This window comes from Syngnathus floridae, chromosome 17, assembly GCF_059516105.1.
Source record: "Syngnathus floridae isolate MCC-2025c chromosome 17, RoL_Sflo_1.0, whole genome shotgun sequence".
In the NCBI taxonomy this organism is placed as follows: domain Eukaryota; kingdom Metazoa; phylum Chordata; class Actinopteri; order Syngnathiformes; family Syngnathidae; genus Syngnathus; species Syngnathus floridae.
The window spans coordinates 9,352,079-9,365,000 of NC_142429.1; the positions used below are offsets into that span (position 1 = coordinate 9,352,079).

At 42.7% G+C, this 12,922-nt stretch overlaps 3 protein-coding genes across 8 annotated transcripts in view; 1 reads left to right on the forward strand and 2 right to left on the reverse strand.

The window, feature by feature from the left end:
- Positions 1 to 3,039: 3,039 nt before the first annotated feature.
- On the reverse strand, positions 3,040 to 3,993 carry znhit1 (zinc finger, HIT-type containing 1). The gene has a single exon (XM_088357366.1). The coding sequence runs from the start codon at positions 3,895 to 3,897 to the stop codon at positions 3,427 to 3,429; it is 471 nt and encodes a 156-aa protein (XP_088213492.1). The 5' UTR covers positions 3,898 to 3,993; the 3' UTR covers positions 3,040 to 3,426.
- Positions 3,475 to 11,552, forward strand: pold1 (polymerase (DNA directed), delta 1, catalytic subunit). 2 transcript variants are annotated; one of them, XM_088357353.1, is made up of 28 exons: positions 3,556 to 3,588; positions 4,147 to 4,313; positions 4,914 to 5,108; positions 5,191 to 5,304; positions 5,372 to 5,512; positions 5,596 to 5,721; positions 5,832 to 6,000; positions 6,105 to 6,219; positions 6,277 to 6,406; positions 6,497 to 6,663; positions 6,741 to 6,845; positions 6,912 to 7,052; positions 7,139 to 7,249; positions 7,308 to 7,499; positions 7,566 to 7,654; positions 7,735 to 7,851; positions 7,930 to 8,043; positions 8,126 to 8,273; positions 8,662 to 8,757; positions 8,826 to 8,963; positions 9,087 to 9,262; positions 10,131 to 10,283; positions 10,488 to 10,590; positions 10,667 to 10,799; positions 10,883 to 10,996; positions 11,077 to 11,129; positions 11,192 to 11,289; positions 11,352 to 11,552. In XM_088357353.1, exons 3-28 carry the CDS (start codon positions 4,922 to 4,924, stop codon positions 11,437 to 11,439), a joined length of 3,318 nt encoding a protein of 1,105 aa, XP_088213479.1. In that variant the 5' UTR covers positions 3,556 to 3,588; positions 4,147 to 4,313; positions 4,914 to 4,921; the 3' UTR covers positions 11,440 to 11,552. The 2 variants fall into 2 exon arrangements, with proteins under 2 accessions (XP_088213478.1, XP_088213479.1); XM_088357352.1 differs by lacking the exon at positions 4,147 to 4,313 and having other exon boundaries at positions 3,475 to 3,588.
- Positions 11,553 to 11,638: 86 nt separating this feature from the next.
- ep300b (EP300 lysine acetyltransferase b) overlaps positions 11,639 to 12,922 on the reverse strand; it is a 19,008-nt gene continuing 17,724 nt past the window's right edge. For all 5 annotated transcript variants that reach the window (XM_088356897.1, XM_088356898.1, XM_088356895.1 and 2 more), the window contains exon 30: positions 11,639 to 12,922. This exon is cut by the window's right edge and continues 3,531 nt beyond it. The gene's annotated coding sequence lies outside the window, so the exon portion shown is untranslated.

The following is a 12,922-nucleotide window of genomic DNA, read 5'->3' on the forward strand; positions in this document are numbered from 1 at the left end:
CCTAAACACCCATACCTGTATTTCTCCTTAAGTACTTCATTTAATTATGTAAATATTCTCAATATTGAACACCTAACTACTCCTAGTTTCTTTTTCTACACCTTTAGACAAACTATAACGCCCGTCAATAACTACTAGTATCTTCTTGCACGAGCTCACCCTGGCAAGCAAATACGGATTGCTCAAATCAAGATTGACTAAGTTTGTTATGAAAGTATTTGTCAAGAGATAATGACTCCTTCAACTAAAAGTCTTGTTGCCCTTGAGGGTTTACATCAACTGTCACTGAGGATCTTATTTCAGTACTTGTGAGAAACAATTTAAGGGAATAATTGGCAGTATTGATCTTATCACAGAGCCTCGTTCAAAAATATAAAATCTTAATTCTGTCTACATGAGCTGATAGACACACTATTCTATTTTCTGTTTATTTATTTATTGTTAGACACTACTGTGCCATTATTAGGAAATGCTTAGTAGACGTTCAGCCAGCCATTCCTAGATCTTTTGTATCCTCACAGGGGTCTGCTCCTCTGCTGAATTTGGGTGAGAGGCCCGGGTACCCCCTTCTGAAAAGGATGCCAGCCAATCACGGGACAGATATAAACAAATAACCATTCACGGTAACTGAATGGCACGAAAAATACAATTGTGATTGCCATGAACACCCCCCAGCTCATTTGAAGTGCATTATTCATGAGTTACTAAATTTGGGCGGAGCCATAATAGTATTGCATAGGGGTATAGTGGCTTAACTGGACTAGTGGCTGTTGTGACAGATGGTTGCTAGCGGATGAACTTGACTTCCCTTTCCTGCAGCGTTACACAGGTGAAAGAGTCCGATTGAAATCTTTGCAAATATCGTCTTGGGGTTAATGTTGGTTTGCTCTTCTGCAGTTTTGCACTTGACGTGGTTATTTTTGTTTGCTTCAAAACCTTTGAAGTAGTGGATATTTCATTTGAGGATTCAAAATACAAAGACTCTTCTGTTAGGTTTATAAAAAAATAAAAATAAAGGTAAAAGCTCAACCACAGTCTGCCCTCCCCATAGTTAATTGCGCAATTTAGGGCCACTATTCTGTTTGTGCATGTTTGGGTGTGAGTCTTTTATAGAGCCACTTGGGAAGGCAGCCAGAAGAAGCCCTTTGACCAGCTTAGATTGTATATAGAGCAAAAACACAAACACACAGTGTGCTCCAACCCCCACCTCAACAACCACAGAAAAGCTATCAATCACTGAGTTCGACACTCCAAATATATAAATACAAAAATAAAAAGATGCATTAGCTGCATTTTGTTGTCTTATAAAGGAATCTCATTTAGGGGTGGTTGAATTCCTGGCACTAAGATTTAGAACAGTTTTGTGTTTAGTTCCTGCTTGCACAAATGCTGCAATCTGAGGAACAAACGGTACAAAAAAAAAAAACCCCGCAGATGTGAAACAAGTACCACAAAAAACTGGATCAAGTATTAACATGATTTACTTTTAATGACACATCAAATGTGAAATACCTGACATGTTTGTCATAAACCACTGGGTATGGTTAACTTTGGAGCTGATAACAGACCGCCATAGAGTTATGCTTGGCTGGCGGCACTAAACAAAGGTGACACTGAGCAAACAGGCTCGATGTTGTCTAGTTGTTGAACATGATCCGTTACAACCTTAAATAGATTTTGCCGGTCTTTTTAGGGTCACATTAGAAGGGGGCATGTTTAGATATTTAAAAGGTGATGGGGCTTTGTTGAGGCAAACATATAGGGCAACATTTGAGTCAACCTAGTAATTGATTGGAACCTTTAACAATTAACTGATTATCAAATTGATCTTTTTATGAGAATAGCACAAATGCAAGGATTTCAGCTTCTTAATAGTAAATATCCAATTTTTGTATTTCTGTAGTCCTCCATGAAAGTTTTTTTTTTTTAGGGGGGATAATCGGATTGTTCTATTAATCAATTATCAAAATGTCTAGTTGCATCATTAGTATGTTTTTCTGTAAGGTTGAAAGTACTACCCGAGTGACAATTTAGTAAATCAGCAAAACTAGAGTGCCTCTGAGACGCTCAACTGAACCCTTGCCAAAGCACCATTATCATCATCTTCATCGTCATCATCATCATGCCCTTGTCCACTTGTTGTCCACTAGTTTCATTCCAGGAAACATCAGGCCTCAAGAAAAAAATGAAATCTAGCAACGTTTGCACAGAACACGAATTCCATCATCAACCATGTCAGCGTTGACTTGCACGTATGCACGTCTTTGATGGAGTTCAACGTCACCACTATCGCTTATTTCAATCCACGCGAAGGACATTGCGAATTTGAAACACACCGGCGTCGGATGAGGAAGCAATTCACTCTTGTACATTTGTAAATAAGAAAGGGCTTTATAGACTCACCCTTCGGCTTGAACTTCAAGTGGTCAGGCCACACATTGCCAGCTGTCGCAGTCAATCTAAAGGAGAAAACAGTGGGAAAAGGGGGCGGTAGCGTTTGCTAAATGTCATCCACGCACATTGGCTACGTGCATTTGCAGGCCTACGTCAGGGATGGTGCGTGCGTTACGTGAGTGCTGTGTGATACGACCGTAAAAACGGTCCGTGAATGCCTCTTGTTGTTATACATTATTCATGAGCTTGATTTGACTCCGCCTCTGTATGTGACGTAATGGGAAGTAGGCGGTACCCTTAAAGCTACAGGGTAGTTAAAGGGACTCGCATAACGTTGAAAGCACATTTTCACTGTGCATTGAAAAATAAAAATGACAAAAATATAGATTTGCCATTATGATTATTGGCCATGAGTTTTTTCTGGGAACTCAGGAAGAAATAATCACTCAACACTTGATTATGGCTTAATTAATTTTTTGACATCCGATAATCTGACCTTCACTAACTGAAGCCCGAATATTGATATGCACACACCTCTAAGGCTGCATATTTGCCAAAGAAATACCTTTGAGGTAACCCCTGGAGTGGGAAGGTGTTCACGCAGTTTACCAAATACTAAGCAGCACAGAATGTTTGCTTCAACGGTTGTCATTCCCAGTGTCCATGCAAATTTATTATTACAAAATGTTCAACCAAAGCATGTAATTTCACCTAAAGTCCACTAGCTTGATGTCATCATACAATGTGAAATGACAGATGAAAAAAAACAGAAATCAGTATAGATGTTACATTAATTGCAAATAACATATTGAGTAACAACACATACAAGCAAAGCATATAAACTGATCTGCCTTGAAATGTACTTCCTTGAGTCCAGCCTCCCCAAAAAAGTGATGGAAGATATGAATTTGCAAATAAGTGGGGAATTACTATAAAAGTGTTTGGTTGTTGTTGTTCTTGGGGCTGTTTCTTGCTTCCCTCCTGACAAGGTGAATGACTGAATGTGTTGCCATGGCAACCAGGTAGCGTCCGTCACAGCGTCCACTTGAGACATCTGGTTTCACGGTGTGTAGTCAAGCACTTGACGCAGCAATACCGCCCCCCGCAGGTCGTGCAAGTGTAGTTTGACGGGAAGCCGCACACACAGCAGAAATGGCGTGGTGGAAGCGACGAGGGAGGAGCCAGCGCCGAGAGGTAATTGGGCTCCGGTTTATCCGCCAAATTCTCCTCCTCGAGGAGCGCCGTGAAGTTTTTCCTAAAGCGCATCTTGAAGTGATCGCCTCGCGTCTTCCTCTTCTTCTTCTCGGGTTCCTCTGTTTCACTGAAGGCGGGTAGGCGAGCGGTCAAACCTGCCGGGGGTAGCGAACTCAGAGGATCGTCCTGGAAGTTGTCTTTCTCCAAAGCCTCGAGTTGCCGACTCAGCCTCCTTAGTCGGGTGGCATCATCAAGAACCCTCCGCTGGCCTGCCTCCACGCGAGCCGAGCTCTTCTTTTCGAGCACCATGTTGCCTCCTTGTTTGCGGATGTTGGCTCGACAGAGCCTACACTGACTTCCGGTTTTACAGATACGATGAACTTTGAGAAAGTGCTGCTAGGCGGCGCTGTCGGCTGTGATTTGCGTTTGAGAGTTCGACAGCAAGAGCGAAGAAGAACACGTTAAACACGTTAAAAATTTAAAAAGATTTAATTGGAATGTATAAGTGGGTTAGAGTTTTAGGGGGTACTTATAAGTACATACATGTGTGCTTCACAGAAATTCTGTCGTTGTCGAACTCGAGACCCCGCCTACTTATGACGCAATTTCCTTTTCGTTTGTGGAATGGGACGGGCCAGTAACCGGAAGTGGTCTTGCGCACTTTCTGCGGGAAATTAAAGAGTGGCGGGAGTCGTTGTCAGCTCAGGCCGCCTTTGGAGAAAAAAGTAAGCTAACTTTCATTATTTCAACTACATTCTGTCAGAAACACGGCCGATCTCAGCATTACCACCGAAACGTTTGTAAATATAAATAAAATCAGCGATCGAGCAATACTGATGCGATTGTTACTTAGCTTGTTACTGTAGCACACTGTTGTAATTTCGAACTGAAACATGCAACGCATGAAGAGACTCGGTTGATCAACATTGGTATGTTATGGTAACATCAATTGAACTATTGATTAGAATAACGTAACAGCATTAAACTGACATGATTTAACCACGAGTTCTGTACTGCTCCTCCATTGTGGAGCTTATAAAAGAATCAACAGATCATGTGTTAGTGGTCTTTCATTACATTTTGATTTTTGCCAGATTATGTGGCAAATCAATACCTTGATAATAAACAACCCTTGAACTCTTCATCAATGTTTGCAAGAATACACATTGGAAGGCATAATGTTGAAACGAACTGTCATGTAATCAATAACCCTGATGTTTGTAAAGTCTGCTATGAATAAAATAACTTAATTTTTCATTGGAATATCATTTTGTTTACCTTGACGACCAAGCCAGTGTTGAGATAAGTGTGTTTTTGTTTCTCAGTTGTAGTCATGGAATATAAAAAGCGCAATGGCGGACCTTTCACGGGTGGCATTTCCCAAGCCAAACGCAACAAGATGGCCAGCGAACGGGAAGACAGTCCCTCGCACTTTGAGGAGGAATTATCCATGTTTGATGATGTGGACATGGATTCAGAGGAGTCAGAGGGGCAAGCCGGGCATGACGTTATCCCCGTTGGTATGTAGGAAGTGTCAGAATTGGAAGTTTAATCCAGTATGTTGTTAAATGTACCACTCTAACCCTTCTTTTTGTCTGGCAGGTGACCTTTTTTCGACAGACCTTAATCCTCGCTGGCATAGACCTCATGCTCCTTCGCTCGACCCATCCTCTGATTCTTTGGTGTTTCAACAGATTGATCTGGACTATTATTTAGGTACACTTAGCCATTTTATTCTGTGAGGGTGTGCTGTAAATCTAAATCTTTTTTGTTTTGTTTTCAGGAGCGACCATAAAAGGCATGCCCGGTCAGTCATTTGGAAGAGTCCCCATCATTCGAATGTTTGGAGTGACAGACAGTGGAAACAGCGTGTGTTGTCACGTTCACGGGTTTGCACCTTACTTCTACGTCCCGGCCCCAAATGGTGAATACTTTTTTTTTTTTTACCGTGTGCATGTCGGTGAATGCAATCCATTCTAAAATGTCCTCTCGGCTCCTTATGCGAAGGGTTCACACCAAATTACTTGGGCGACTTCAAACGAGAACTCAACGCCGCTGTGTTGAAGGACATGCGCTCCAACAAAGACAACATCTCGGTCACCGTGCTGGCTGTGGACATCACCCGCAAAGAAAGTGAGGATGTGAAGAGCAAGCAGATTCATTTGATAAAGCCGAAGCAAAATCGATTAATTTTTCTAACGATTGTCAGCCTTCATTATTGTGATCGTTCACGCTCTCGCCAGATATGTACGGTTACCACGGCAGCAAAAGCGTGGATTTCTTGCGGATAACCATGGCCATGCCTCGTCTCATCGCCCCCGCCAAGCGATTGCTGGAACAGGGCTTGAAGTTTGGACCTCTCCCCATCCAGTGTTTTCAATCCTTTGAGGCCAACATCGATTTTGAAATAAGGTGTGTGTTTATGTTACGTTTGTTTACGTGGGACACCACAGTGCCCCGGTGTTAACAATGATTTATTAGAATGCATAATCCTCATGATTATTTTGCGTTGCCAGATTCATGGTGGACTGTGATGTGGTGGGATGCTGCTGGATCGAACTTCCTAAAGGCCTATACAGAGTCCGCGAGGAAAAAAGTGCAGTGGACATGGATTCCAAGCAGCCGGGCAAGGTAGGCACTTTTGGAGATTGCTGTGATTGGCTAATTTAATGTTGGGCTTTATTTTAGGAGTCCTTGTGTCAGTACGAGGTGGATGTGGCGTGGACTGACCTGATAAGTCACCCGGCAGAAGGGGAGTGGCAAAGGATCGCGCCGCTCCGAGTCCTCAGCTTCGACATTGAATGCGCTGGAAGAAAAGGCACGTGTCATTATTTGTAAAAAAAATATATATATATTTTACTGTCAGTTATATAGAATATTTGTTTAAATAATTTTGCACAAAAAACAGGGATCTTCCCAGAGGCTGATAAAGACCCGGTGATTCAGATTGCATCCATGGTGCAACGCCAGGGCGAGACGGAGCCCTTCATCCGAACGGTCTTCACGCTGCAGTCCTGCGCCAGCATTGTGGGCTCTCAGATTTTATGCTTCACTCAAGAGAAGCAGCTTCTGCAGGTAAACACTGGTATAATTATGCAACAATTAATATTTTCTTTCTATTGTCTCAATGTGATATTTTTGTGTCCGAGCAGAGCTGGGCTGAATTCCTCAGAACAGTTGACGCTGACATCATCACCGGCTACAACATCCAAAACTTTGACTTCCCTTACTTGTTGAACAGAGCTGCTACTTTAAAGGTTTGACGCATCATTTAGTCTTCATAAATACTTCAGCTCTTTCTAATGACCTTTTTGGTTGAGCAGGTCGATCTGTTTCCGTATTTGGGCCGTGTGAGAGGGATCAAGTCGGTGTTGCGAGACCTCAACTTCCAGAGCAAACAGATGGGCCGCAGAGAGAACAAGATCATCAACATGGAAGGCCGAGTTCAGTTTGATCTGCTGCAGGTCAGCACGGAGCTTTCTCAACTACGCTGTCAGTCCATTCATTAAAAAATAAATAAAAATTGGACCCTCACTGTTCTGTTTGTCAGGTTCTTCTCAGGGACTACAAACTGCGCTCCTACACACTGAACGCTGTGAGTTTCCACTTTCTGCAAGAACAGAAGGAGGATGTGCAGCACTCCATCATCACTGATCTTCAGGTAACACTTATTTGTCAACCATCTTGCACAATTATGCTCACTCAAAATGTTTCCTCAGAACGGCAACGAACAGACCCGGCGACGTTTGGCCGTGTATTGCTTGAAAGACGCCTATCTGCCGCTGAGGTTACTTCAGAAGCTGATGTGCGTGATCAATTACATGGAGATGGCCAGAGTGACCGGAGTGCCTCTTACCTACCTGCTGTCCAGAGGCCAGCAGATCAAAGTTGTCTCGCAGCTACTGCGACATGTGAGAGATGCATTTATCTGCGGAGTCATGAACTCATCCCTGTCTAATCAATATATTTGTGTTTAGGCCGCCAAGCAGAACTTGGTGATGCCTGTGGTGAAGCCACAAGGAGGAGAAGATTACACTGGAGCAACTGTTATTGAGCCAGAGAAAGGGTACGTTGCTCGCCACTACGACAAGTGTCGTTTTAAGTACACGCATTTTATTCTCTATTTGCTGCCCGGCGATTATTCAGCTATTACAGCGTTCCCATCGCCACCTTGGATTTTTCCTCCTTGTATCCGTCCATCATGATGGCTCACAATCTGTGCTACACCACCTTGCTGCAGAAAGGTGCCGCTGATAAACTGGGGTGGGTTTGTTTAAAATAAATAAATGTCCTCCAGGAATAGTATGACGCAGGACTCATTAGTGGTTTTGGAAATTTTAGGTTGTCACCAGCAGACTTCATCAAGACACCCACGGGTGATCACTTTGTGAAGAGTTCTGTGAGGAAAGGCCTACTACCCGAGATTCTGGAGCACTTGCTGTCAGCCAGAAAGAGGTTTGAATTTGGACTCTTGTTGCATAAATGTAAAAGAAGACCTGCCATCCTGACTCCTTACGCCTGCTCTGTCTGTCCATAGAGCTAAAGCAGAGCTGAAGAAAGAAACGGACCCTTTTAAGAAGCAGGTGCTGGATGGTCGACAGCTGGCCCTCAAAATAAGTGCAAACTCGGTCTATGGATTCACGGGGGCTCAGGTGGGCAAGCTGCCCTGCCTGGAGATCTCCCAGGTAAGTGCGGCTCTGTCAGAAAAGTAGTCCCTGAGTGTTAGTCACAATTATATTCTTCAAATGTTGTCAAAGCATGTGGTCACAATGAGCAAAGATTAAGTGGAGGCAAGGAATGAGAAAATAATAATAACAATATGTTTTAGCAAACCAATGAGTAGGGACAAAAGAAAATTTCACCGGAATGGCTTTTTAAAATTAAATATGGAGCTTATTAGATGGTCCTCAAGTAACACATTAATATCCTGTTTTGGATTTTGACTAAACCAGCGCTTAGAAAGTCACTTTACTGCCTCACGCTGAACTTTAATGTGGACTAAAAGAGGAAATGAAAGGCGTGTGTGCGTGTTAGATTGAGGAATGACATTTTTTTTTTTTTTTTTACATGTAGAGTGTGACAGGGTTTGGAAGACAGATGATTGAGGAAACCAAACGCTTGGTGGAGTCCAAGTACACCATTTCCAATGGTTACCAAGGCGATGCCAAGGTGAGGAACATTTGGATCCTCTCATTTCCTACACTGTCAGATGATTGTTGACATTTTCTACTTCAAAGGTCATCTATGGAGACACGGACTCTGTCATGGTAAAGCTCGGTGTCGCCACGGTGCAGGAGGCCATGAACATTGGGAGAGAAGCTGCAGAATGGGTGTCTTCCCATTTTGTAGCCCCCATCAAATTGGAGTTTGAGAAGGTAAATTATCGATGAGTTTGCTCACTTGTGTGGTGGAATAGATTCTTGTGGCGCATCTTTTCATTCCATTCCAAATATGGACCAAACAGTCTTGAAATGAAGTGTTATCGATCATCTCTCCAGGTCTACTTCCCCTACTTGCTGATCAACAAGAAACGCTATGCCGGCCTCTATTTCTCCTCCAAAGCAGACGTTCACGACAAGATGGATTGTAAAGGCATTGAAACAGTCCGTAGAGACAACTGCCCCCTTGTGGCCAACCTTATTAACACTTGCCTGCAGAAAATCCTCATAGACAGGTGTGCTCCCTAACAGTGGTCCCCAACTTTTTTTGCGCCACGGACCAATTACGTGTCAGAAATATTTGAAATTATTTTAATAAACAATACATTTATAATAAATATGTAAATACGATGAAATATAATGGCATAAAAGTAAAACTCACCATGACGTTGAATTAGTGGGAGCGCTGAGCTTGTCAGAAACGAGCCGGTCCCATCTAGGCGTAATTGGAGCAATGACCACCCGAAGTGGTGAAGGTTTGTCTTTTAATACAGGATGCTTGGTCTCCATGTGCCGAAGCAGTTTTGAAGGCTTCATTGCCTCGTTAGCTAGCCCGTCGCCGCCACATATGCAGAGTGGGCTTGGCTCGTCCGTCACCTGTGTCGATAAATCCATATTTTAAGTAGGACTCCAGAAATTTTAAGTCGTAGCTTCTTCTTCTTCCGTCTCCTCATTGGGCTTTTTCCCCGTTCCAAACATCTCAGTTTCTTGCTCATTTTTGCTTGCTTCGCGGTCTCGACTGTCGTGACGTGCCGTCACCGGGACGAGCGTCTTGACTCGAATTAACACAGATGCACCGACGGATGTAATTAGGAGAGAATCGCCAATTTAAAAAAAATATATTTTTCAAAATAAATTCTTACTCATTTTTGCTAGCTTTACGGATTCGACCGGGGGGAACATGTCACGTGACCAGGACGAATTAATTGATCGTCGATATTAAAAAAAAAAAAATCTGTGCGGCTTGGCGCTGTCCCGCGGACCGGTCCGCGGCCCGGTGGTTGGGGACCACTGCCCTACAACACTGACACCTCCTGAGGAAATTATTATTTTTTGTTTGTAAATGAAAAGGCAAGTGTTGACAGTGGTGTTAAATGTCTTTAGGGATCCCCAGGGTGCAGTGACGCATGCCAAAGAGGTGATCTCTGACCTGCTCTGCAACCGCATCGACATCAGCCAGCTGGTCATCACCAAGGAGCTGACCCGAACGGCGCAGGAGTACGCTGGAAAGCAGGCCCATGTGGAGCTAGCTGAGAGGTGTTTTGCTTTTTTCAATATCCTTTCCTTAAAATGCAAAGGGCTCCAGGGACACCAATTATTATTATACCATATAGTGAATAACACTCATTGTAAAATAGACACATCATCTCTGATTAAAATTTGCTATTGACTAGCGTTATACTCCTATTTGCATACAATCAATAAAAAAAAGTCAATTACCAATTAATGTGTAATTGTCAGAATGAAGAAGCGAGACGCAGGAAGCGCCCCTAACCTGGGAGACCGAGTTCCTTACGTCATCATCAAGGCAGCCAAAGGAGCCGCAGCATACATGAAGTCAGAGGTTTGTCCCCCAGTAAAAATGTTCCCCCATACTTGCTCTGTATTTACACTGGTGACATTTTCTTTTTTTACACTAGGACCCCATCTATGTTCTGGAAAACAACATCCCCATTGACACACAACACTACCTGGACCAACAACTATCCAAGCCCTTGCTGAGAATATTTGAGCCCATTTTGGGAGAGACCAAAGCAGAGAGCATCCTCCTCAGTCAGTGATTTTTCTCGATTTTTTTTGTGTACTATTTGGTTGCTGCTCAGTTGAATGAAAAACATAACTTACGTTTATTTCAGAGGGCGACCACACGCGTTGTAAGACAGTGTTGACGTCGAAGGTGGGCGGCCTGATGGCGTTCGCGCAGAAGAGGAGCACTTGCATTGGCTGCAAGGCTGTCCTGAAAACAGACAGTGCGTGCATTTTATTTATCTCGAGGAGCTTTATATGGCACAATGGTGTAGCGCTTAGTTACCTCTTGTCTCTTCTGCAGCTGCTGTGTGCGATTTTTGTAAGAAGAAGGAGTCGGAACTGTACCAGAAAGAGGTTGGTCAGCACAGCACAACTCACTCGTGTTCAGTTTTCACGAATTGGGTTCAAACTTACAGATTTTCCATTTAAACACCCTGGAGGAGCGGTTCTCTCGACTGTGGACTCAGTGTCAGCGCTGCCAAGGCTCCCTCCATGAAGAAGTCCTCTGCACCAGGTGGGTTATGGTAACGCCTCTTGCGTCGTTTGTTAACTCAAGCGTCACGCTGTACTCCTCAGCCGTGACTGCCCCATCTTCTACATGAGAAAGAAGGTTCAGAAAGATCTGGATGATCAGAGCAAGCTGGTGTCTCGTTTTGGATGGTGAGACGACGTGGTTCAGTTCACTTCTGGATTTGTTACATCACTGTTTTTGGGATGATTGTAAAAATGCACAATTCTTTGTATTTTCTTATATGAATAAATTGATATCCTTTTCAACCTAAGTCTTTTTTGTCATTTTTATGTAATATATTATGAATTAAATGAATAATGTGACATGAGAAAAACAAATACTAAAGCTGAACTAATGTTCATTTTCATTTTATTATAAAAACAGTATTTGAGTCCACAGTTTTTCCTTTGTACAGTAAAAAATATTAAATAAACTCCCAAAGTTCTTAGCAGAAAGATAGAGGATGGACTTTGGGAAAGAGCAACTCTCCCCCTGGCAGAGGCAATTGGGGAAGGGGAGGAGGGAGGGGGGGGAGTCCAAGGGAAGCAGCAACTGGGATGAGGCAGAAAGATGGAGAATGACTGTTCATATCTCCTGCATTCTCCTCTTTTCTGTGCAACGCAGTTCATTTGGATCGATATTCTCCTTTTGACTCCAACTGGAGAATTGTAATAAACAATACAAAAAAAAAAAAAAAATACAAAGAGCCCATCACGCTCACGTTTCGCATCCCAGCCGATGTACTCGATAGATTACAGGCACACAGGTATGCAGCCCCCCTCCCCAAGTCTCCCACGCTCCACGATGAGTGTCTTTTAAGGAAGGAGTGCACACACATTCGAGGGAGAGGGCCTGCATGTTTGCGAGGGAACGTTCCCTTCCAGCATGGCGGATGTCCGTTACAACGTGTCCTCTCGACTTGTCAAACTCACAGCAGCAGCACTGTTGACAAACTGCAAGAAAACACTGACATCTGAATTTTTTCCGCACACACAACTAAAATACATGAAAAGTGAAAACAAAAAAAATTATCCGCTAACCCCCCTTCAATAACAAAAATAGATTTCTATAGGAAATGTGGCGCAGTCTCAAGGTACATCACGCCCCCACCACAAAAGAAGACAATAAATAAAGCAAAGCCAAACATTTAAAAAAAAAAAGAAGATATGCATCATGTTTGGATTGACATGAATAATAATAATAATACAAATTTCATCTGCAAAATAAACAGACTGAATGGTGGTAAACAATCGAATAATTAAAAAAAAAAGATTATTTGCATTATTTCACTTCCTCTAATTCTTGAATACTTAAAAACATTTCTTAAAAAGGCATTTCCCCCTTAACCCTCCAAAAATATTACCTTTCACTGTATTCTGCAAGACGCGGGGGGTGGCGACACATCCGCCCCCCCCCCTTATCCACAATTGGCAAAAAATATATTAAACAGCAATAACTTACAATTCATTTACTCTAATTTATTTAATGACTGCTTGATTTATTGTTCATCTCCCATAGGAAGTTCAGCTCAATGCATCTGTATTGAAAACGTTTTAAATAACATTTAATTATACGTATATAAAAAAAAAAAAGAAAGGCTAAGTAAAAAAAAAAAAAAAAAAAAAAGATAGATAAC